The 24,032-nt window shown below is 43.2% G+C and overlaps 1 protein-coding gene across 1 annotated transcript in view; it reads right to left on the bottom strand.

The window, feature by feature from the left end:
• TANC2 (tetratricopeptide repeat, ankyrin repeat and coiled-coil containing 2) overlaps positions 1-24,032 on the bottom strand; it is a 931,529-nt gene that overhangs the window by 311,271 nt on the left and 596,226 nt on the right. Inside the window, exons 9-10 of the mRNA XM_030221414.1 lie at positions 9,842-10,028; positions 1,381-1,644 (exon numbers count right to left, since the gene is read on the bottom strand). Of these exons, the coding sequence (XP_030077274.1) occupies positions 1,381-1,644; positions 9,842-10,028 (451 nt within the window). The remainder of the gene's footprint in view (positions 1-1,380; positions 1,645-9,841; positions 10,029-24,032) is intronic.

Consider the following 24,032-nt stretch of genomic DNA (forward strand, 5'->3'; position numbering starts at 1 on the left):
GCCAAAATTTAAACATAAACTAAACACGTGCATACTATCACAGAGTGTGCACTCTTTGAAAACACAGAAAAACTAAATTTTTGGCTTTTTTTTTCTGTCATTTTGGGCTACAAACAACAAGGGAAATGTCTCTGAAATTTCCCATGTCATTTCATAGGAATGCACGTTCCTTGTAAGTAGACAGGGAGGGAGATAAATTCTCAGGCTCACATGATTTTAGAGCTCCAAAACCTTGGAAAAAGCTCCAGGATCATTATTAGTCAAAGTTGACACCATCTTCCAAGTATCAAATAGAGCAACACACAGGCAGAGAGCTAAACAAGGTAGATGATGAAACTCACAGGACTTCTTTCCTATACACTGCAACAGAAAGTGACAGGACTAAAGAAAACTCACTATCAACAATTATAAGCTATAAAGGGGCTCTAAATACGTATATGGGGGAGGGTGTACATCAAAACCATATTCTACCTATTTAAAAACTCATCCCTCAATATTCAGCCAGCGATGGTCACTGTTTTTTTAAATGCTGAACTTTACTGGCTAAATTATCCTCCAATATTCATGTCCCGGGCCATGTCCAGGCAGCAGCACTGAATATCAGTGATAATTTTGGGTGACCTGACCATCTGGAGCTTCTGCGGGTCTGGCCAATATTTAGCCAGTGTCGCATAAGAGTTATGCAGTCCTGGCTGAATATCAAGCTGGGCCCGCATAACTGAAAAAAAAAAAAAAAAAAAGAGCCCTACCAACAATGCACCCGTTCGCAATGTCCCCTCTTTCCCTCATTCTTCCCCACGTCAAGACGACCCCCCCCCACCAGAAGACCACACCCTCCCTTAGCCATGCAGTCAGACCCTCTCCCCCGGGTCTACCTGTATCCCTGGTGGTCCAGTGGGGTTGTTGGCAGCAGGAATGCAGCCCCCTTGCTCCTGCCCTTTGTGATGCCTCTCTAAAACGGTGGCCGCACCTCGTGCGGAACCCACTTTAGAGAGACTCCACAAAGGGCAGGAGCAAGGGAGCTGCGCTACTGCCCCCAACGACCCCAATGGACCACCAGGGATACAGGCAGGCCCAGTTGCCTACCTGTATGGGTAGGAGGGCAGGGGTCTTGTGGGGGATAGGTCTTGACACGGGCTGAGGGGAGGGAGCTCGTGGGCTTTTTCTTTTTTTTAAAGAAAAAAAAACATTATGCGGGTGCCGGCACGATATTCAGAGCCAGCACCTGCATAACTAAGCAGCCTTATTTAGGACACTTTTTGAGCTGTCCTAAATTAAGCCACTTAGCTATACGGGTGCCAGCACTTATATAACCTGTCCTAAATTAAGACGCTTAGCTACTAAACAGAGAAAAAAATGAAAAACATCCTTTTTCCTTACCTGCTACAGAATTTGGTCGTGGCATAAGGTACAACGGGATAGACTGAACAGACTGGGATAACACTGTCTCCAGGTTTCTCTCTGGAATTTTGTTTAGACTGTAGGTTGAGGCCGTCATGTTTTCATCCACTCTGTACAAACAGGAATCCATACTGGATTTTTGAGACTGCCAGGGTTTCAGGTTTCCTCTGGACCCTAGGTCTTTGCTGTTTGCCCCTCCATATTTAGAACGGTCCACATTTTCAGAATAACTTGTTAAAGTAGCTGTGAAAGAATGAAAAATGTCAGGAATGAGACAAGTAATGATGTTCTACATCAGATTTATTGTCATTACACATTAGCTATTACAATACCGCTGACAGCCCTGCCTCTAGGACATTCCTCTACATTACACCCTGGGGACTTATACTATTATGCATGCAAACAATTTTTCACATAATTAATCATGTGCATAATCATGTAAAATTACAAAATTCAGAGTGCAGCTAAGAGGCACATAATACAGAAAAAGTCTAAGGAAACAGGAAAGTAAAGAGTTTGCAAGAACCAATATGGTTAGCAAGAGAAGCAAAGTTACTCAGAGGACTGCAGCAATATATTCTCATTTTAGGGAGGAATTTGGGGTGGGTTTGAAGAACTACTCTATTGTGGTAGAACCTGGTATAAGGTGGGTCTGCCACAAGGGCTTGAAATTCATTCACTCTTCTGGCAGAAATAAGTGCTATTGAGGAACTTAAGAGAACAGGAATGGAGTGGTTCAAATGGAGGTTTCACAAGAGCTGTGAGGATCACATTGAGATCCCACGCTACTGGAGGTGGATTGAAGGGAAGTTTGGTATGAAATAAACCTTTAATGGATCTAACTATCAAGCGATGGACAGAAACTGGCTTATTATCAACCCTAGAATGAAAAGTGCTAATGGCACTCAAGCGTACTCTGACTGAGTTAGTTTTGAAGTCAGAATCAGAAAGATGGAGGAGGTACTCCATAAGGATAGGAAGTGAGCATCTAGCAGGGTTGAATGCTCTGGCTATAAACCAGAGGGAAAATCTTCTCCAATTGAAAAAGTAACATTTTTGTGTGGAAAATTCCCTAGAGGCTAGGAGTATTCTAGGGACTCCATCTGGAAGGTTTTTAGGAATGGACGTCTATGTCGTCAAAACCAAGCTGTCAGGGCTAGTCACAGGCCTTTTTGGTTAGCTCCTACATTTCAGCACAAACCTACATCACTCCCCTTACAAGTAAGTGGATCAGTTGGGGCTTTCAGATCAGAAGAAGAGACGGAAATGGGAACAGGATCTGTGCTTTGTGGCGCAAAGGGGTACTATGCCCACCGATGCCCAAAAAAGCTGGGAAACCCGCTAGTTCTGGCCAGGGAGGCAGGACTAGGACCCTCTCCACGAACTTCCTGCTCACAGTTACTCCATCTGCCATCGATTTGGATCCTGAATTCTTCACTAAGGCATTTATAGATTCAACTGTGGCAGGCGTATTTGTTGATGAGGCCTTGGTTCGTTACTACCACATTCCCAAACAGAGGTTCTAGACCTATTCCAGTATCCTTCATCCTCAAGGCCAAGACACTCCCGCTCAACCTCCGGATTGGGGTACTACATAAATAAGCCATCACCCTGTATGTTCTGCAGAAGGCAACAAACCCCATCATCCTGGGCCTACCCTGGTTACAACAGCACAATCCCCAGTTCAACTGGGAACAAAGCCAGTTAACAGCTTGGGGTTCATCCTGTAGGGGACAGTGTTTGGACTGCATTACACTCCCCAGGCTGGCGGCCATCCATACATCAGAGATTGAGAAGTCCTTACCCTGGGCCTACCAAGAGTACGCTGATGTCTTCTCTAAGCGATGAGTGGAAACTCTCCCACTTCACCGAAGCTATGAGTGCCCCTATTGAACTGTTACCTAGGAAATCACCCCCCCCCCCCGCGCCAAACCTTATATGCTCTTGCACTCAGAGACTGAAGCCATGTCCAACTACATCAAAGACAATCTAAAGCGGGGGGGGGGGGGGGGGGGGTCATATGTCCCTCTAAGTTCCTGGCTGGAGCCGGATTCTTTTTCGTGGGCAAGAAGGACAGGGGGCTGCAACCATGCATTGACTAGCAGGGCTTGAACACGATTACTGTGAAGAACAAATACCCCCTACCCCTCATCTCCAAACTATTCGACAGACTCCAGGGTGCATGTATTTTTATCAAACTCGATTGGTGGGGCAACTATAACCTCATTCGTATTAGAAGGGGAGATGAGTGGAAGACTGCCTTCAACACCTGAGATGGGCACTATGAGTATTCTGTCATGGCTTCTGGCCTTGTGAATGCTCTGGCGATTTTTCGGAATTTCATCAATGACATCTTCTGGGATCTAATGTACAAATGTGAGCTTGTTTATCTCGATGACATCTTGATTTTCTCCGAACAGCATAGGCAGCACATCAAGTTGGTACTTTATCATCTGCATCAAAACCAGTTATTTGCCAAACTCGAAAAATGTATTTTTGAGCACTCCGAATTGCCCTTCCTGGGGTACATCATCTCAGACTCGGAGCTACATATAGACCCAGCCAAGCTGTCTGCTATTCTAGACTGGCCTTGGCCTTTGGGCCACAGAGCCCTCCAGAGATTTTTGGGTTTCACCAACTGCTAACAACAGTTCATCTGGAAGTATTCCACCATTGCAGTACCTCTGACCTGCCCTCACCCGGCGTGAGGCGAACCCCTGGGATTGGCTACCCAAGGCCATAGCCGAGTTTGACCGCCTTAAGTAGGCCTTTACAACCACTCTGATACTCCAACATCCAGATCCCAAGAAAAGGTTTTATGTTGAGGTCCACACGTCTGCATCCGGAACAAGTGCTGTCCTACTCCAGTCCCACTCCAGAGGGAAGTTGCTTCCCTGCATCTTCTTCTCACAAAAAGTTTCTTATGCTAGCACTGGAGGAATGGCGCCACTTACTTGAGGGGGCCAAGTTCCCCTTCACCGTTCTGACTGACAATAAAAATCTATTATATCTTCAAAAAGCCCACCGTCTTAATTCCCGACAATTCCGGTGGGTTTTATTTTTCTCATGTTTTAACTTTCAGCTGCGCTTTTGTCCAGCGGAGAAGAATACTAAGGCAGACGTCTTTGTTGTGATCCATGGAAACGGGGCAAGGACATGACTGACCTCCAGCATGTCAACGTGTATAAGCCAAGAGGGCTGAACTTAGGACCTAAAGTGGTGAACTGGATTGGAAACTGGTTGACCGGCAGAGGGTGGTGGAAAATGGAACCTGCTCAGAGGAAAGGAAGGTGAATAGTGAAGTGCCTCAGGGGCCGATTCTGTTGAAAGTCTTTGTGAGAGACATTGATGAAGGGTTAGAAGAAAACGTTTGCCTTTTTGTGGGTGGCACAAAGATAGCCAACAGAGTCGATACCCTGGAGGGAGTAGAAACCATGAGAATGGAACTCCAAATGTTAGAAGAATGGTCAAGTTAAAATTTAATGCCAAGAAGTGCAGAGTGCTGCACTTGAGGTGCAGAAATATAAAAGAGATGTACCGGATAGGAAAGGAGAGATTGGCAAACTCAGCTCAGGAGAGGGACCTTGGGATGATGGTGCCTGAAGATCTCAAGGCGACGAAACAGCGGCTCTGCTCTCAAAATGGCTGGCATTACCTCTCGAGGCAATCTCACTCAACTGCCGTAAGAGGTCATTGGCATCCATTTTGAGAGCACAGCTAACATAGGCAAGAGCGACTGGGAATCACTCTTACCCTGACTATACCGTTAGACTACCAAGGGATTGTAAGGTAGTCTTGGGCGGACAGGCTACTCTTTGAATTCTTGATTTTGTGTGTGTGTGCATGTAATGTGATTGCAAGTAATGCAGTTAGGGTCTTGCATAGTAGCTTATATGGTAAATAGCTCATGATAACAAAAGTTTAGCAGGAATTTAAGTCTGTAAATTTGGGATGATCTTTAGGAATTAGCCTCTCTGTGGAGATATGACATCAACTGTCACTCCAAATGTGGCATAAAGTCAGACTTTGTAAAAACTTAGTTTCAGTTTTCATTAGCTGAGATCCATGTTTGCAGAGGCTATTTTGCTTGGAGGTAAAATATGGTCTTTCATACTATTTGGGTGATTTTAAAGTGCTTCCAGGCTCTGTTGGGTATGATGAAGATGAATTGTTTTAATCAAACTTGTGGTGTGCAGAAGCTGGATTTTATGAAAAAGGAATCTGCATTGACTTTTCAAGCACAAGTACTGGTCAGTTTGTATTGTTTAGTAGGGAAATTATATTATAATGAAATTAATTTTATATATTAGAAAATAATTTTAGAAATGTATTGCTCTTGAATGTAATGTTTTTAGAGCATATAGTCCTCACATTCGGTAGCATCAATGGGCTTTATTTTGGATTGAATACCAAAACAAGTGAATAAAAAGAAGTGGTTTATTGAACAGTTACCCGACGTGGCCAAGTTTCACCTTCAGGCTGCGTCAGGGGTAAAAAAACTAAGAGGGATAAAAACTCAGTGAACCCCTAATAGTAAAAATCAAACCACCCAATCCACTTCTTCACACAGACAGATTCACTCATCTCAATGAACTGTCTGTGTGAAGAAGTGGATTAGGTGGTTTGATTTTTACCCCTCTTTTTTTTTTTTACCCCTGACGCAGCCTGAGGGCAAAACATGGCCACGTCGGGTAACTGTTCAAGAAACCACTTCTTTTTATTCACTTGTTTTGGTATTTTGTATGTGATCTGCTTTTACTTTGTTTGCATCTCAGTAGGCAGATCAGTGCCTCTTGTTTTTATTTTGGATTGTGCATCAGGCTGGTATAATGTCTGCAGTATAGACCAGTGTCCGGACTCATTTACCCTATTTTTGGAAGGATCTATATCATGCTTGTCCTTAATCAGTTTTATAACTAAATACAAAATGGGAAACATTTCAATGCTTTTTTTCTCCTCTTACTTGTGTACAGTTTTAGTAAGCATAAAATGCAGGTAATCATCCGGCCGAGATTCAGCTGGTGCTGCTCAGCATTTTTACATCCCCCACCAGCTGTATTTCTGGATATTCAATGCCAGGCCATATCTAGGTACTAGTATTGAATATCCAGTTTTTGGTTGGCCACTAAAGCTTTTGCTGTTAAGTGCAATATTCAGCCCTTGAATGCATAAGCTGAACTGCTTAAAGATAGGACTGCTATTTATGCGGCCCAATTTAAGTGGTTATCTTATATGGTCAAGGGTTGAATATCGGCACTTAATTGCATAAGTGCCAAATCCACTCCAGATCGCCCACAAGTCAGCTGGCTTTGGCACAGGCACAAATAGCTAATATTCAATGATGTTAACTGGTTACGTGCTGCTGAATATCAGTGATTAGCCACAGACACGTGATTGAAGCCTTTCCTGCCCGCTTTAATCGTTTTGATTACCACCCAGCATGATTTTTCTTTTACACATTCTCACAAAGTTCCTGTCGCAGAGGATATTTAACTACATCTGAATTGACTTGGGAACCTAAATGTGCCAGACTTGTTGAGAAGTCCTTGTTAAAATGGCTCTCCCAGTTGTCAGTCTGTGCTTGCAGTTCCTGGGACTGCAAGTTAATCAGTGTTGCCAGGTAGTTGTAGAAAAATAAGCACATTTTGCTTAAAAAGCAAGCACAAAACAAAAAATATCAGTTCCTAAAAATAAGCCTAATTTTTTTAATGTGTCTTATAAAGTATGCCCCGGGTGTCAAAAGGCAGCCCTAATACAGGGGCGGTGCACGTTGTGATTAACTATTTCCATAGCCTATGAGGAAACGAAAGAGGAAAGGAAAAGGCGGGACTGAGCATCAGCTGACCCACTTACTTGTAATGCTATCACAGCGTCAACTGTGGGCAATCAGTGATATATCAAATCAAATAAAAGAAAAAGCAGAAGACCAAAATCAAGCTACCCGAAAGTTCAGAAAATAACAAGCCCAAACTCGTGGGAAATAAGCTAGGTTGGCAACACTGAGGTTAGTATCTCCTGTGGGTTTAGAAGAGGGCTGCTGACTGTAAGCTTTGACAATCCCCAGTGGGCCTCACTGGTTTACATTCACACGACCAAACTTTAGTTTTTGGTTTTAGCTGAAACTGAAAAAAAAGCAGTTTTGGTTAGGCTCTAGATATAATATTCTTTATTTTGATGAAAGGGGGGAGGTTGGGTAATGGGATGCTATTATCTGTAAACTGTATTTTGAACGTTTTAGGAGCTGAAAACCGCTTAATGAAAGCAGCATATCAAATGAATAAATGAAATGATCATTTTTGTAGGAATTCATTCAGTGTATTTCAGTGCTGTTTACTGAAGGATATAAGAATATTATATTCATTATTCATTCCTTCCCTGAACACACAATCTACATAAACATGCCCCTATTCTGGTCTTAAAATTGGGCAAGCACAGATTTCTAGTAACGTTAAAACCTTCCTGAGGACTGCCTTTCCACCAAGAGTTCAACTGTATTTTTCGGTTTTCAGGTAACAACTTCTTATCCACACACCAGAAAATAAATGTGACTGGTAAATCCAGCATAGATTTACATGGCTAAATATACAAATGTATGCTTGGAGGGAGGGTAGTTCTCTTTGTCACAGCTGTGACTAGGGCATCCACTTTAGGCATAGCAAAGCGAGCCATATGCTCCTCACTCAGAGGGTATAATTGCCCCATAGCCCTGGAAACTTTCAAAGGTCCCTCGGGGTCAGCCCATTGAGCTGAAATAAGCTCTTGGATGGAGTCATGCAAAGGAAAGGCTCGAGCAGGCTTTTTGGTACTAGCCATCCTAGGACTCACAGAGGAGGCTGTGCCACTGGCAGGGTCCTCAATAGAGAGAGCCTGCAGGGCATCAGAAATAAGCGCTGGCAGCGTGGCTGTATCTAGAAGGTTGTTGGGCTGTATAGAGAGAGGTGTGACCAGCAGAAGAAAGGGAGTGTTGATGCCCCTGTATAAGTCGTTGGTGAGGCCCCATCTAGAGTATTGTGTTCAGTTTTGGAGGCCGTATCTTGCTAAGGATGTAAAAAGAATCGAAGCGGTGCAAAGAAAAGCTACGAGAATGGTATGGGATTTGCGTAACAAGACGTATGAGGAGAGACTTGCTGACCTGAACATGTATACCCTGGAGGAAAGGAGAAACAGGGGTGATATGATACAGACGTTCAAATATTTGAAAGGTATTAATCCGCAAACGAACCTTTTCCGGAGATACGAAGGCAGTAGAACGAGAGGACATGAAATGAGATTGAAGGGGGGCAGACTCAAGAAAAATGTCAGGAAGTATTTCTTCACGGAGAGAGTGGTGGATGCTTGGAATGCCCTCCTGCGGGAGGTGGTGGAGAGGAAAATGGTAACAGAATTCAAACATGCGTGGGATAAACATAAAGGAATCCTGTTCAGAAGGAAAGGATCCTCAGGAGCTTAACCGAGATTGGATAGCAGAGCCGGTAGTGGGAGGCGGGGCTGGAGGTTGGGAGGCGGGGATAGTGCGGGGCAGACTTATATGGTCTGTGCCAGAGCCAGTGGTGGGAGGCGGGACTGGAGGTTGGGAGGCAGGGATAGCGCTGGGCAGACTTATACGGTCTGTGCCAGAGCCGGTGGTGGGAGGTGGGGATAGCGCTGGGCAAACTTATACGGTCTGTGCCAGAGCCGGTGGTTGGGAGGCAGGGCTGGTGGTTGGGAGGCGGGGCTAGTGCTGGGCAGACTTATACGGTCTGTGCCCTGAAGACCACAGGTACAAATCAAAGTAGGGTATACACAAAAGTAGCACACATGAGTTGTCTTGTTGGGCAGACTGGATGGACCGTGCAGGTCTTTTTCTGCCGCCATCTACTATGTTACTATGCCTTGTGATACAATTGGTAGGTCCACTTGCCTATGACCTGAATTAGAATCCAGCACTGATATTTTTGTCAGATAGGTGTCCTCCGGCCAACTCAGCCATCCATCCACTTTTGGTCAGCAAACTAGTACCAGGCCTTAGCCGGGAGGTAAAAAATTACAGGGAAGGCAATGGCAAACCACACCCCTAAATAGTCTGCCAAAAAAAAGCATCACACAAGTGGTGGCCCCTATAAGTCATTTGCAACTTGGTACTTGCATACAGGGGATTACCTTTATATGTAATCATAATCTAGTGAGATGTAGTTAGAAAACCTTGTCTCATATGCTCAAGGAATTATTCATATATGGTAATAGAATGGCATAAAGGAAATTATGTTCCTCCTCCAAGAACACATACTTTTGCTAATGTCATGAGTAATTCATGCAATATCTTTCATTTTATTCTAAACCTTGATTCCAAAGTACAAGAGCTACCTTTGTACTGCAGTGATAAACATCACCATCAGTGCCCCAGATGGTTTAAACAAGAAAAATGTTAACAGAAGAAATGTATAACAAAAACAGAACTTACCAATGATGCCACTGTCTCTGCTCTCAAGCGTGGAGGTAGGACTGGTGACCGCACCATAACTGCAGTCCTTGGCAGTTGCACTTGTGCTCACTGGGGGGAGGGTTGAACAGGGACTGCTGGCTGGTGGTGAGGCAGTGCTGCTGGTCAGGGTGGAACAGGGACTTATTCTCTGTGTGACTGCTGAAGTCTGAAATGTGACAACCAAGAACAAATTACTCAGGCTACTCAACATTTGGCTGCAGCTATTACTATAGTTTAAAATTTTGGAACTGTCAAGTACATGAAATATAGGTTTAGAGGAATTTATAAAAAAAAAAAAAGAATATGATGTTTTATTTAAGCACATTACAGACAATTTTCTTGCAAACTTTACTGCTGGAAGGTACAGTAAAGAATACTTATTGAATACCGTCATTGATACAAACTAATGCCTATGTTTACTAAGGTGCGCTTTAGGTGCGTTAGTGGTTTTAACACGCGTAAATGGTTTAGGCACATTAGCGTTTAACACGCCTTAGTAAACATACTCCTAAAAATGCCTAATAAAACTGAAATGTGCTCTCTCAAGTCTTGAGTCACACTGCTTGTATTTCTTACACATTATATTTTAAATAATTAGTAAACATGAGGAATATATTCAGCATGCACAGATTGCTCTACTCTACAATAAGGACACTACAGGCTGATTAGGCCAAATGAGCAGCAGACCAGTGAATGCAGCATAAATGATGTAAGATCCTTATTTAATGTCTCTCTTAAAGCTATTTCTTTAACCTGTTTTAAAAAGGCTATCAGACTCTAATCTTGGTGCAATATTTCAGAGAAGGAGTTTCTAAAGAAGGCACTTTCACCACAGGGTGCCTCCTGTTACCTCAAAACCTAAAGTAGACAAAAAGCACTTTAAAATCTGAAAGAGCCAACCAAAGGCGCTTTACCTAGAGCATGGCGGTGCCAGCACTCACTTTCCTCCACTGACAGTGAGGGAGAGAAACTGGTGCTGACAAGCCAGCTGCATGATCTCACTGTTGCAGAACCCATAGCAATAAATAACATTCACAGGAAATCCAAGTCCACACAAGATCCTTATACTATTTCCATCCATTCACAAATCTCAGCTGGCTGGGTCCTATTTTGTATTTTTGGAAAGGAGGAAGGGAAATGTAGATGTTAATTCCATTCACTGGAAAGCAAGAGAACAATTTACATTCCCAGCAAGAGGAAGCTCCACATCCTCATTTTCAATGAAAGTGCTTCTCAAACTCGAAAGACTTTTCTGACACACTCAACGTATTTCACAGCCTTCCATCTATAAAAAGACATATTTTAGTGTAAGAGGAAATCAGCCAATAATAAAGAAGTTGTGTGTCTAAAGATGTCAAATACACTGTAAGGTATGAGGCCAGTCAACTCCAGCAGTTGACCACAGATATGATTGGATAATTAATGTATTCAATATATATCTGAAATCATCCTATATAATAAAACTCACTCTCAACGTTCTGAGGACACTGACGTCACTGTCAGGTCCTCCGGGCACTTCCTTCCGGTTTGAAGCCTTCGTGGTGGTGAAGCCACCAAAATCACTGTGCTGGGGCCCCGCCCTCGCGTCAAACGTGATGACGTCGAGGGCGGAGCAATGTCAGCAGATTGAAGGTGGTGCCGAGGTCCGCAACAATGGCGGACGAACGCCGACGGGGTGAGTAGGGATGGGGGGGGAGGTTTGGAAAGAAACCGTGCTAGCGCCCGTTTCATTGCCGCAAGAAACGGGCATGTTTTACTAGTGTTTCCATATTGGCTCCGCTCTGCTGCCATTCAAATTTGAGTCTATTGTCCACGGGAGTCAACAGGGGCTTGGGCACCTTGTGAAATCCATGTTCACTGTTTCATCTAAATACAACAGAGTGGTTTGATTTTGAGCTCCAATTTTTGTTATTTATCCCAATGCTTGCTAGTATTTCTACAGCAAACTTTGTTGGTGCAATTAGGATTATATGTACCAGAATACTGAAGAGGTATTTAAACCCAATTGATTCAAAAAGTCAACAAAGGCTGAATTGTCCTCAACTGCCCAATGGTCTAACATTTAGCACTATTCACCCTCAGAGAAGATTTTTTTCCTAATTGATTTGGATTCTGACACATGCCAAGGAGACTCTCTCCCTCCCTGGCAGAATCACAACAAGCCTCCAAAAAGTCCCACAGGGAGTTACTTATTCCCCTAGTAGTCTTCTGATGAACTATGCAAGGGGTGAATGGGCAGCCAGATGTACAGCAGATGGATTTAAGATCCTAAATCATACAAATAACATACTTTAAAAGCTCTTCTGTCTTTTGAACATGTAAACAATATTGTAATTCTGTAAACCAACAGGTCTTCAAGCCTCCATCTGTGACAACCTTGGGGAAAGAATGACTAAAGTCACCAGAAGCAAAAAATTATGTTTAAATGAATTCTGTTAAACAATTTGTAATACAACAGTCCAAACCCCATCCTTTTATGTAAAAAAATTTAAATAAGTTACAGAAGTTCAAACATGTAACTTTTTCAGACTGCTTATGGACACATGACATGAAAAATCAGCCCCACTCAACATTTTGGATCCACTACTTTGGTCACTGTTTCTGAGAGAGAGTCGTGTTTGGGTGAGACATGTGGAGGACAGACAAGCCTGGGTCCAGTAACGAGATCAAAGAACAGCTCTGAAAGTATAATGCCAGCAGCCTGCCCCCTCGCCACTAACAGGTGGCTAGAGTATTTGGCCTAACCATCAAAGACAGTAAGGGAAAACCATAGTAAGATGGGGATTTGGGCTGATGGCTCTTTGATGAGAGCAGAAGAGGAAAAAGGCAAATCATGAAGGAAAAGAAAAACAAGAAACATGGTGAATGTTTGTTTAAAACAGTCCATATAGTTGCAAAGCCAAAATGTATCTTAATTGTGTTGGCTCTGGGGATATTTCTGGTCCGACACGAGTCATGTTTCACCATCCGTCAGTATCAAGGATCCATCCCCTAGGCAACAGATTGTAAAAATTAAATATAATCCCAATGTTCATATAACATTAAGTCCTCTAGGGGTCACCATTCTCAATGTAAAAATCCAGAATTGTTCTCTATAATTTAGGGGGTCCTTTATTAAGGTGCGCTAGTGTTATTAGTGCCTGCTAAAAATAGGCGCACGCTAAACACTAGACACGCCAATGTATTACAACGGGGGTCTCTAGCGTTTATCGCGCGCCTATTATTAGCGTGTGCTAAAAACGCTAGCGCACCTTTGTAAAAGACCCCCTTAGTCTCTACAGAGACTAAAGGGGTCTTTTACTAAAGCTTAGCTCAAGTTATCTGCAGCAAGGCCCATAGGAATATAATAGGCCCTGCTGCAGATAACTCAGGCTAAGCTTTAGTAAAAGATCTCCTAAATTACAGAGAACAATTCTGGATTTTTACATTGAGAATGATGACCCCTAGAGAACTTAATGTAGAATTAGAATGGATGACCTCAATTTTTATTTATTAATTAGGATTTATTTACCGCCTTTTTAAAAGAATTCACTCAAGGCGGTGTACGGGACGGGTCACACACTGAAATCTAGCTCAAACACTTCCTGCAACAGTATCAATGTTTTATATATATTTATATATATATATATATACACACACACACACACACACACACAGTGCACTCCATTTAAGTGCACGTTGGATAAGCGCATGCTCCGTTTAACTGCATGCCGTACTTCGGTCCCGTTTTTGGCGCCATCAATTTCTATGGGGACAAACTTCGTTTAGCACACCACTGATAAGAGATCCACTTATATGCATGGTTTAAGACCGCTCCTCTGCAGGAAAGACTCCGCGCATAAGCGTGGACACGGAATATTGAAGCCAATTGGCGCGTGACAATCAACGAGATTTCAAATTTACCACCACCCCTTTAACTGCCACAGGCAGAATAAGTGAAAGAATGTTGTTACAGTGTACACTGGAGACGTTGTTGTCGCGCAACTATAAGACTTTAACACTGGCTGAACGAATAGAAGTTCTTAAAAAATTAGAACACAAAGTCAAGCATCTATTGCTAAAGAATGTCAACCCCAGTCAAGTTTCACGTATCTTGAAGCAGAAAGACCAGCTCTGGAAGACTGGCAAAACAATACAAATCCACAACGGAAACGAAAACGGGCGGGAAAAGCTGAGGAGGTAAAAGATGCTCTTCTTCGGTGGTTTTCTCAAGTCAGGAGCAGTTTCATGTCAGTGGTCTACTGCTTATGGAGAAAGCTAATCAGCTAGCTGAAAGTCTTGGACTAACTGAACTCAAAGCCACTGCTGGATGGTTGGAAAGATGGAAGGAGGGGAACAACATAAAATTCAAGAAACAGCATGGTGAAAAACAAGACGCTGATGACTTTGGTGCTGACAATTGGGTTGTTTCAGTTCCTCCTACCATCTTGAATGAGTTTGCACCTCGTGACATTTTCAATGCTGACGAAAATGGTATCTACTGGCGAGCGATTCCTGATGGAACACTTGCATTCAAACAAGCCGAAACTACAGGAGGTAAAACGTTGAAGGACCGACTGACGATCCTCCTTTGTTGCCATAACAGCCCCGTTGCTTAAAGAATGTTAAGAGACTTCCTATCTCATATGAGGCTAACGCAAATTCATGGCAAAAAAGGGATTTTGAAAGAAAGATAGCGTTAGAGGCAAAAACTGAAATTAAAATTTTTTTTAGATACATTAAAAGCAGGAAACCGGCAAAAAAATTGGTTGGTCCGCTGGATGACCGGGGTGTAAAAGGGGCGATCAAGGAAGACAAAGAAATAGCAGAAAAACTAAATGAGTTCTTTGCTTCGGTCTTCATCGAGGAAGATTTGGGTGGGATACCGGTGCCGGACAGGGTATTCGTAGCTGAAGAGTCGGAAAAACTTATTGAAATATCTGTAAATCTAGAAGACGTAACAGAGCAGTTCTGCAAACTGAAGAGTAGCAAATCTCCTGTACCGGATGGTATTCACCCTAGGGTACTGATAGAACTAAAAAATGAGCTGGCAGAGCTACTGTTATTGATTTGTAATTTATCCTTAAAATCGAGCGTGGTACCGGAAGATTGGAGGGTGACCAATGTAACGCCGATATTTAAAAAAAGGTTCCAGAGGAGACCCAGGAAATTATAGACCGGTGAGTCTGATGTCGGTGCCTGGCAAAATGGTAGAGACTATTATCAAGAACAAAATTACAGAGCACTTTCAAAAGCATGGACTAATGGGACAAAGTCAACATGGATTTAGTGAAGGGAAGTCTTGCCTCACCAATCTGCTGCATTTCTTTGAAGGGATAAACAAACATGTGGACAAAGGTGAGCCGGTTGATATTGTGTATCTAGATTTTCAGAAGGCATTTGATAAGGTCCCTCATGAAAGACTACAGAGGAAATTAGAGGGACATGGGATCGGAGGTAAACTTGTTGAAAGATAGGAAACAGAGAGTAGGATTAAAAGGTCAATATTCGCAATGGAGAAGGGTAGTTAGCGGGGTCCCTCAGGGATCGGTGCTGGGACCTCTGCTTTTTAACATATTCATAAATGACCTAGAGATGGGGGTAACTACTGAGGTAATCAAATTTGCCGATGACACAAAGTTATTCAAAGTAGTCAAATCGCGGGAAGATTGTGAAAAACTACAAGAGGACCTTATGAGGCTGGGAGACTGGGCGTCTAAATGGCAGATGGCATTTAATGTGAACAAGTGCAGTGATGCATGTGGGAAGGAGGAACCCAAACTATAACTACGTCATGCAAGGTTCAGTGTTGGGAGTAACGGACCGAGAAAGGGATCTAGGTGTCATCGTTGATGATACGTTGAAAACGTCTGCTCAATGTGCTGCTGCGGCTAGGAAAGCAAATAGAATGTTGGGTATCATTAGGAAAGGGACTGAAAACAAAAATAAGGACATTATTCTACTATTGTATCGCTCCATGGTGCAACCGCACCTCGAGTATTGTGTTCAATTCTGGTCGCCACACCTCAAAAAAGACATAGTGGAATTGGAAAAGGTGAAGAAAAGGGCGACAAAGATGATACAGGGGATGCGACGACCTCCCTATCAGGATAGGCTGAAGAGGCTGGGGTTCTTCAGCTTGGAGAAAAGGTGGCTGAGGGGAGATATGATAGAGGTCTATAATGAGTGGAATGGAACGGGTCGATGTGGAGCGTCTTTTATGCTTTCCAAAAATACTAGGACAAAGGGGCATGCGATGAAGCGGCAGTGTGGTAAATTTAAAACGAATCGGAGAAAATTTTTCTCCACTCAACGAGTAGTTAAACTCTGGAATTCGCTGCTGGAAAAGGTGGTTAAGGCGGCTAACTTAGCGGACTTTAAAAAAGGGTTGGACGGTTTCCTAGAGGAAAAAGCCATAGAATGTTATTGAATGGACAAGAGAATAATACAGTATTTCTAGCATGGGCGGGAAAAATTGCTTGTTCTTTTGGCTGCTGTTGGTGACAGGGTACTGGGCTCGATGGACCCTTGGTCTGTCCCAGCATGGCGATGCTTATGTACGTATGGATGACTGGGGAAATTTGGAAGCAAGCAGTGGCTAAAGAAGTTAGACACTAGAATGCGGGCACAAAAGCGTCAGATTTTGTTGCTTTGTTATAATTGTGCTGCACACAGTGATGATGTCAGGCTGTCTAACGTCAAGGTGGTCTTCCTGCCACCAAACACTACCTCTCTCATCCAACCTATGGATCAGGGCATAATAGCCAATTTCAAACAACATTATCGGGCTCTTGTGCTATGTCGTCTGATGAGCGTTATGGATGACCAGACTGGCAAGGATAAATGTGCTGTTGAACTGGCTCGTAATCTATCAATGTTGGATTCCCTACATATGCAGAAAGAAGCCTGGAATCATGTTACACAGCCAACCATTGTGAACTGCTGCAAGTGGGCAAGCTTTGTTAGGGATGTGGAGAGGGACGAAACAGATGCAGCTGTTGCAAACTTGTCAAATGAACAGGTTATTGACATCCCAGCCGGTGTTACTGAAGAGGAGTTTCACTACTAGGTAGCTATTGATTATGATCTACAAACAGCTGACGACAGCACTGATGTCCAGATATGTGCCTACACGCAGGCAACGGCTGATGATGAAACAGATGATGAAATGAGCAGCGAAGCACATGCTGACGAAATTCAACAACCTCCTGTCACTTTTGCAAGAGCGCTGGAGAGTCTCAACACCGTGCGGGCCTATCTGGAGGCCACTGGATGTCAGGGCTATGACAGTTTTTACCGTCTGGCAGACGTAGTCTATGGAACTCACAGACACAAGAGTGTACAGAGGACTATGACTGATTACTTCAAATAAGCCTAACGTCAGTTAACAGAGAGTGTATACTGTATGTATAATAAACAGCACTGTACATATGTTTATCAGATGTCAAGCTTCTTTGGGTCACAACGGTTAAGTGCACGCTCTGGTTAACTGCATGTATTTCTTTGGTCCCAGACCCTTGCACTTAAGCAGATTGCACTGTGTGTGTGTGTGTGTGTGTATATATATATATATATATATATATATATACACATACACACACATATATATATATACACACACATATATATCTATATTAATAAATCCCACCTTGAACGTTCTGAAGCTCACTCCAAGGCAGAGAAGCACAAAATCCTGTAGTCATCATAGGCTATGACCAGTCACCCTCACTCATAGACCCGCCCTCAGCCACGCCCCATCTCTCTATATAAAACGCACCTCCAACATTCTAATGAAGCCTCACTTTCCCAACCTTCTAAAGTGAGGCGGCAGAGACCACTTTTTGAACATCAGTGTTTGCCCCGCCCACGCGCTGCTGATTGACTGTGCTTCAGGTGATGCACACAAAGTACGGTTCCACCTCCCAAACACTCACATGGACTTAGAAACCACCAAGCCTTTGAATGGGACCGGTGCTGCAGAGGAGCAGGAGTGGGACAGCGAAGAAAATGCAGCGGCATTCAGGAAAAAAAAACCAAACACACACGAGTCCCGCCCCTTCCTGAGGAGGGGGTAGCTACCAGCATGGGGACCAACCGCGAGGAAAGCGCGGATGAAGAACGCCACTAAACAACCACTACATCGCGGACCTTACTCTGCAAGCTGTTCATGCGGTGAGTCTCCAAGCCGGCGTTCAGTGCCTACAACAGAGACTTCCAAACACATGCGCCCTCAGCCTCGCCCCCCCCTACAGAACGCCACCCACATTCCACACTAAAACCAAACCAACCCCCCCCCCCCAAAAAAAAAACCACCCAAAACGGAAACCTCCGGCGCCCAACCCCCCCCCCCTAAAAAAACGGATCACAGCCCACCTGAGTGCCCCAGCTGAAATCAGTGCCTACAAGGAGACCTCCAGACACATGCGCCCTCAGCCCCGTCCCCCCCTACAGAACACCACCCACATTCCACACTCGAAAAAAACCCATATCTACTCCTACTGCCTGCCTGCAATGGATCCCTCTGGTTTCAACAAAAATACAAGTGCCTACAAATACCACATCAGAGTGCCCTGCTGAATTAAGATTATTGTATCACACTCACACGCAGAGAATCACCCCCTACCAGCCACAAAAAAACCCCACATCTAATATGGACAATCAGCATCACTCACTAACACACATACATACAACCAAACTGCCCACCACCCAAAAAGCCACACACTGCCATGGACAGACAACATCTTGCTTTCACACTCATACACACACACTCCCTCCCCCAACCCCCTTAATACAAAAACTGAAACAGTAAAAACCTACATCTCTCTCTTACAAACACCCACAGACTCCCATAATCCCCCCCCCAAAAAAACACAAACACTCATACAGAACAACCCTACCCCACAAACACCCCCCTACAAACACCCCCCCCACAAAATGGCACACACAACCACAGACACCCACAACCCCCTCAAACCACAAACACTCATACAGAACAACGCTACCCTACCCCACAAACACCCCTCCCCCCAAAAAATAGCATACACCCATAGACCCCCACAACCCCCCCTCAAAACCACAAACACTCATACAGACTTTACAACTTTTAAAAAAACTCTTTTCCTTTTTAAAAAAAAAATATCCCTTAATATCAAACAGAAAAAGAAAACAAAAAAAAAAAACAACAACACATGCTAGCGCCCGTTTCATTTGTTTTGGAAACTGGCCTTTTTTTACTAGTGTATATATATATATATATATATATATATATACACACACACACATAGTGTGTATGTATGTATATATATATATGATTGAATGTCTATGCAAAGTGGGTCATAGTAGCCGCCCAGTCAATATATGTTTGAATTAACATAAATCTCATATCCTCACAGAAAACTTAGAAGCTCCGCTGTCAGGCCATTGGAAAGAACAACAACATGAACAGAAGGATTTACGACGGCGGGTGATAGAATGTATCCACAGGTGGGAAGGAGGTAATCTAGAACAGAGATTAAATTATACAGAACAATTCTGGATTTTTACATCGCGAACGATGATCCCAAAAGGATTTAACCCATTAGTGCCCAATGTTCCCATAATAAGCCACCATATGGGAACACTGAGCACTAATGGATTAATGCAGATGTCAGGTTCTCAGGTTCAGAGCCCGCGGGGCCGGGCTCTGGAGCTAACGTGAGCCCTTGGGCTGCTGCCGAGGAGCGACAGCAGCAGGCAAAACCCACCAACCAACACTGGGCAAGCACACCAGCAGGGGCTGCAGGCACTGCCCAGCGAACCGGAACACATGGACTGGAATCCCCCGGAACGGAGGACACAGGACTGGAACACTGGACTGCAATCCCCCGGACTGGAGGACACAGGACTGGAACACACACCGGACCGGAAAATACTGGACTGGAGCGCACCAGACTGGAACGCACACCGGACCGGAACACACTGGACTGGAGCTCACTGGACTGGTCCGTACAGCTTCACCTGCGCTTGGCCACTACCCCCCGAAGGGTTGAGCCCTTGGGTTCGAGTGGCCGGCAGGACTTACCGGATACCGGATGACACAAGGACCAGGACTGGAAACAGAAGAGACAGCAGTGCTCCAAGGAACTGGACTAACCAGGGCACTCCTAGGCCTACACTAACAAAAGGACTTCCTAAGCCCTATACTAACAAACTAAACACAAAACTAACAAGCTTCCAAAGCACTACTCTAGCAAGCTAGACACAAAACTAACAAGGTGCTTCCTAAGCCCTACTCTAGCAAGCTAGACACAAACTAACAAGGTGCTTCCAAAACCAAGAGGGAAAAGCAGGGGAACCACAAGGGAAAAGCAGGAAAGCTAAACACACAGACACCAGTGCACACTGCACTAACACTAACCTGGACCTTAGCAAAAGCAAGCAGGGAAACTAGACACAAAGTCAGAAGTGCACACTGTACCATCCTACCTAAAGCAAACACCACCGTTGCAAAGGCACTGAAGAAAAGAACACCACTTCCTTATCAACGCCCTCCCAGATGATGTCATACTCCCTAGACCCAGGCAACAGCACACTGACCCAGAGAGCACACTGAAACCCATAGAGGCCCAACCCACACCAATGCAGCACCGTGAAGCACTTGAAGCCAGTACACCCAAAGAGAGTTAGAGTTAACTCAGTCCACACACACAGCTGTAGTAAAGTGAAACAATTAGAGTCATGCTGCTGGAAGCTGCCAGCACAGAGAGAGAGAGCCAGCTCAGAAAGGACAGACAAAAGAAACAGAAGCCAGCTAAGCTGACCACCAGGAAAAAGGTAAGTTTGAGAGGGGTTATGACCACAATCATAACAGCAGAATTAGATTGGATGACCTTAATTTAATTCCTGGATCCTGATTGGTGGGCGTAGGAATAAGCTGTCATACAAATTACCACATGAAAAACACCACTGCCATCCCGACGACAAGAAAGTAGTAAAGTTGGCAAGGATGGTGTGAGAGACACATAAGTACAAATGGATATTAAAAATCTGTTATATGAACATTGGTATTATATTTAGGGTCCTGTTTACTAAGGCGTGCTGTAGGCATACAAACTTTTTAGTGCACGCTAACGCCAGAGACACATATAGGAATACAATGGGTGTCTATCGTTAGTGTGCACTAAAATGTTTGCACACCTACAGCGCAGCTTAGTAAATAGGGCCCTTAATTTTTACAATTTTTTTTGCCTAGGGGGTGAATCCTTGATTTAGCCAGATGGTGAAACATGACTCATGTCAGACCAGAAATACCCCCAGAGCCAACACAATTAAGATACATTTTGGACTGCACTTTAAAGTCTTCAGTGAAAAACACTGAAATATAGCATGTTAATTTAAGAGACTTTTAAAACATATTAAGTATTTGTCAAAAAAAAAGAAAAACCGAAGACCAGTGACGATTATGGAGAGTAATTTTAGATGGAGTACAAAGCATTATCCATCTTTGTCTCCCAGCTGAGGTCTTCACAAAAAATATTTTAAGGTCTACTATCTATAACATTATCTGTGGGGCATTGTTTTAGGTAAAAAAAAAAAAATTTGATTGTAGTCACTCTATGGACACGAAAAAAATATCTATGTCACCTCAATGGACCTCACTTACATAAGTACATAAGTGTTGCCATACTGGGATAGCCCAAAGGACCATCAAGCCCAGCATCCTGTTCCAAACAGTGGCCAATCCAGGTCACAAGTACCAAGCAAGATCCCAAAACAGCACAATACATTTTATGCTGCTTATTCTAGAAATAAGCAGTGGATTTTCCCCAAGTCCATTTTAATAACGATCCATGGAAATTTCCTTTAGGAAGCCATCCAAACCTTTTTTAAACCCCACTAAGCTAACTGCTTTTACCACATTCTCTTGCAACGAATTCCAGAGTTTAATTACAAGTTGAGTAAAGAAATATTTTTTCCAATTCGTTTTAAATTTACTACTTTCTAGATTTATTGTGTGCCCCCTAGTCCTAGTATTTTTGGAAAGAGTAATCAAGCGATTCACGTCTACCCGTTCCACTCCACTCAATATTTTATAGACCTCTATCATATCTCCCCTCAGCCATCTTTCCTCCAAGGTGAACAGCCCTAGCCACTTCGGCCTTTCCTCATAGGGAAGTTGTCCCATCTCCTTTATCATTCTCGTTGTCCCTTTCTGTACCTTTTCTAATTCCACTATATCTTTTTTTTAGATGCAGTGACCAGAATTGAACACAATATTCGAGGTGTGGTCGCAACATGGAGCGATACATTTTGTTTTCCATTCCTTTCTTAATAATACCTAACATTCTATTTGCTTTCTTAGCCGCCACAGCACACTGAGCAGAGGGTTTTAACGTATCATCAATGAGGACGCATAGATCCCTTTCCCTGTCAGTGACTCCTAATGTGGAACTTTGCATTACATAACTATAATTCGGGTTCCTCTTTCCCACATGCATCACTTTGAACTTGCTCACATTAAACGTCATCTGCCATTTAGACGCCCAGTCTCCCAGTCTCACAAGGTCCTCCTGTAATTTTTCACAATCCTCTTGCGATTTAATAACTTTGTGTCATCAGCAAATTTAATTACCTCACTGGTTACTCCCATCTCTAGATAATTTATAATTATGTTAAAAAGCAGCTGTCCCAGCACAGACCCCTGGGGAACCCCATTATCAACCTCTCTCCATAGAGAATACTGACCATTTAACCCTATCCTCTGTTTTCTACCTTTTAACTAGTTTTTAATCCACAATAGGACACTTTGAACTACTATCAGAAAATTCAGGAGCTAAATCCAAGAATATATTTTGCCATCAACATCTATAGCTGACTTGTGAAGAAACATGGAAACTAACAGCCCATATTATTGCAAGGCATCTCTTCTCTTGACTCTTTTTCCTTTTAATTGATTTCTTGTCTTTTCTCTCACTTTCTCACACTTAAACACAAATGGAAGAGAAAAGAATTTATACAGTAAAATGGGACCTTTGTTAGATACGTGACAGAAGGACAAGTAAGAGTGGCATTATAAGACTCAAAAGCAAAAGGGAGGAATATGTATAGGCTGAGGAGGATAAAGCAGAATTTCTTAACAAATACTGCTCTAATGTATTCACAGATGAATCAGGAGTACAACTTCAGAAAATGGATACAAATAGGAAGTGAGGCAGGCTTTGAACTATTTTTAGAAGACTGTTCCTGAGCAGCTAACTAAACTAAAAGGATACTGAGGGGATTTAGGAAGTTCTGGTGGCTCAGCTGTCTGACTTTTCAATGCTTTCTTACAGTGGTCCTCAGACAAGCAAATGTGATTTCTCTTCACAAAAGAACCAAGGAGGATGCTTGTAGCTAAAGGCTGATTAATCTGACCACTGTAGTGGGTAAATTAATAAAGAAGAGTTCAGTTTCTGGAATCCAATGGATTTCAAAATTCTAGGTATCACAGTTTGTCTGAATCTGATCAATTTCTTTCACTGGGTGACCAGAGAGTTGGATCAGGGGGTGAGCACTAGATGAGGTGTATTTGGGGTTCAGCAATACCTCTGACAATGTTCTTTATAGACAACATACATAAAAGAGCACCCTTGATATGGGCCCTAAAGTGATTGACTTGGTAATAAAATGGTTGAGTGGGAAGATAACAAAATGTAGTGGTAAATGGAATTCACTCTGAAAAGAAAGATGCTACCAGTGGTGTTGCCACAGGGATCGGTTCCTGGTTTGGATCTTTTAAACATAAAGTGGTATTATAAAAGGATTATCAGGAAGGGTTTGCCTTTTTTGGGAAGGTACTAAAATCTGAAATATGAAGATAAAGAGGAATTTAGAAAACTTGAGGAATGGTCTAGAATATGGCAGCTAAAATAGTATGCTAAAAAATGAAGGCTCATATATTTGAGAAGGAAAACCTCAAGGGAGCAGTGCAATATTGGGGAGGGGTTAAAGTTCTCTAGTGCATGAAAGAAAAGCAGGGTCTTGGGGTAATCATAACTAATGATCGTAGGATGGCCAAATAGGAAGACAAAGTAATGAAAAAAGCCAGAAGGTAGCTCGGGGTATAGACAGAGGAATGGAAGATGAAGAAGCAGACAAAATGAAAGTTGGTTAAAAACCTTTATTGTTGACAGCCACATAAAAAGGCACCCGGCACAGCTGTGTTTTGGCCAAC

This window comes from Microcaecilia unicolor, chromosome 12, assembly GCF_901765095.1.
Source record: "Microcaecilia unicolor chromosome 12, aMicUni1.1, whole genome shotgun sequence".
In the NCBI taxonomy this organism is placed as follows: Eukaryota; Metazoa; Chordata; class Amphibia; order Gymnophiona; family Siphonopidae; genus Microcaecilia; species Microcaecilia unicolor.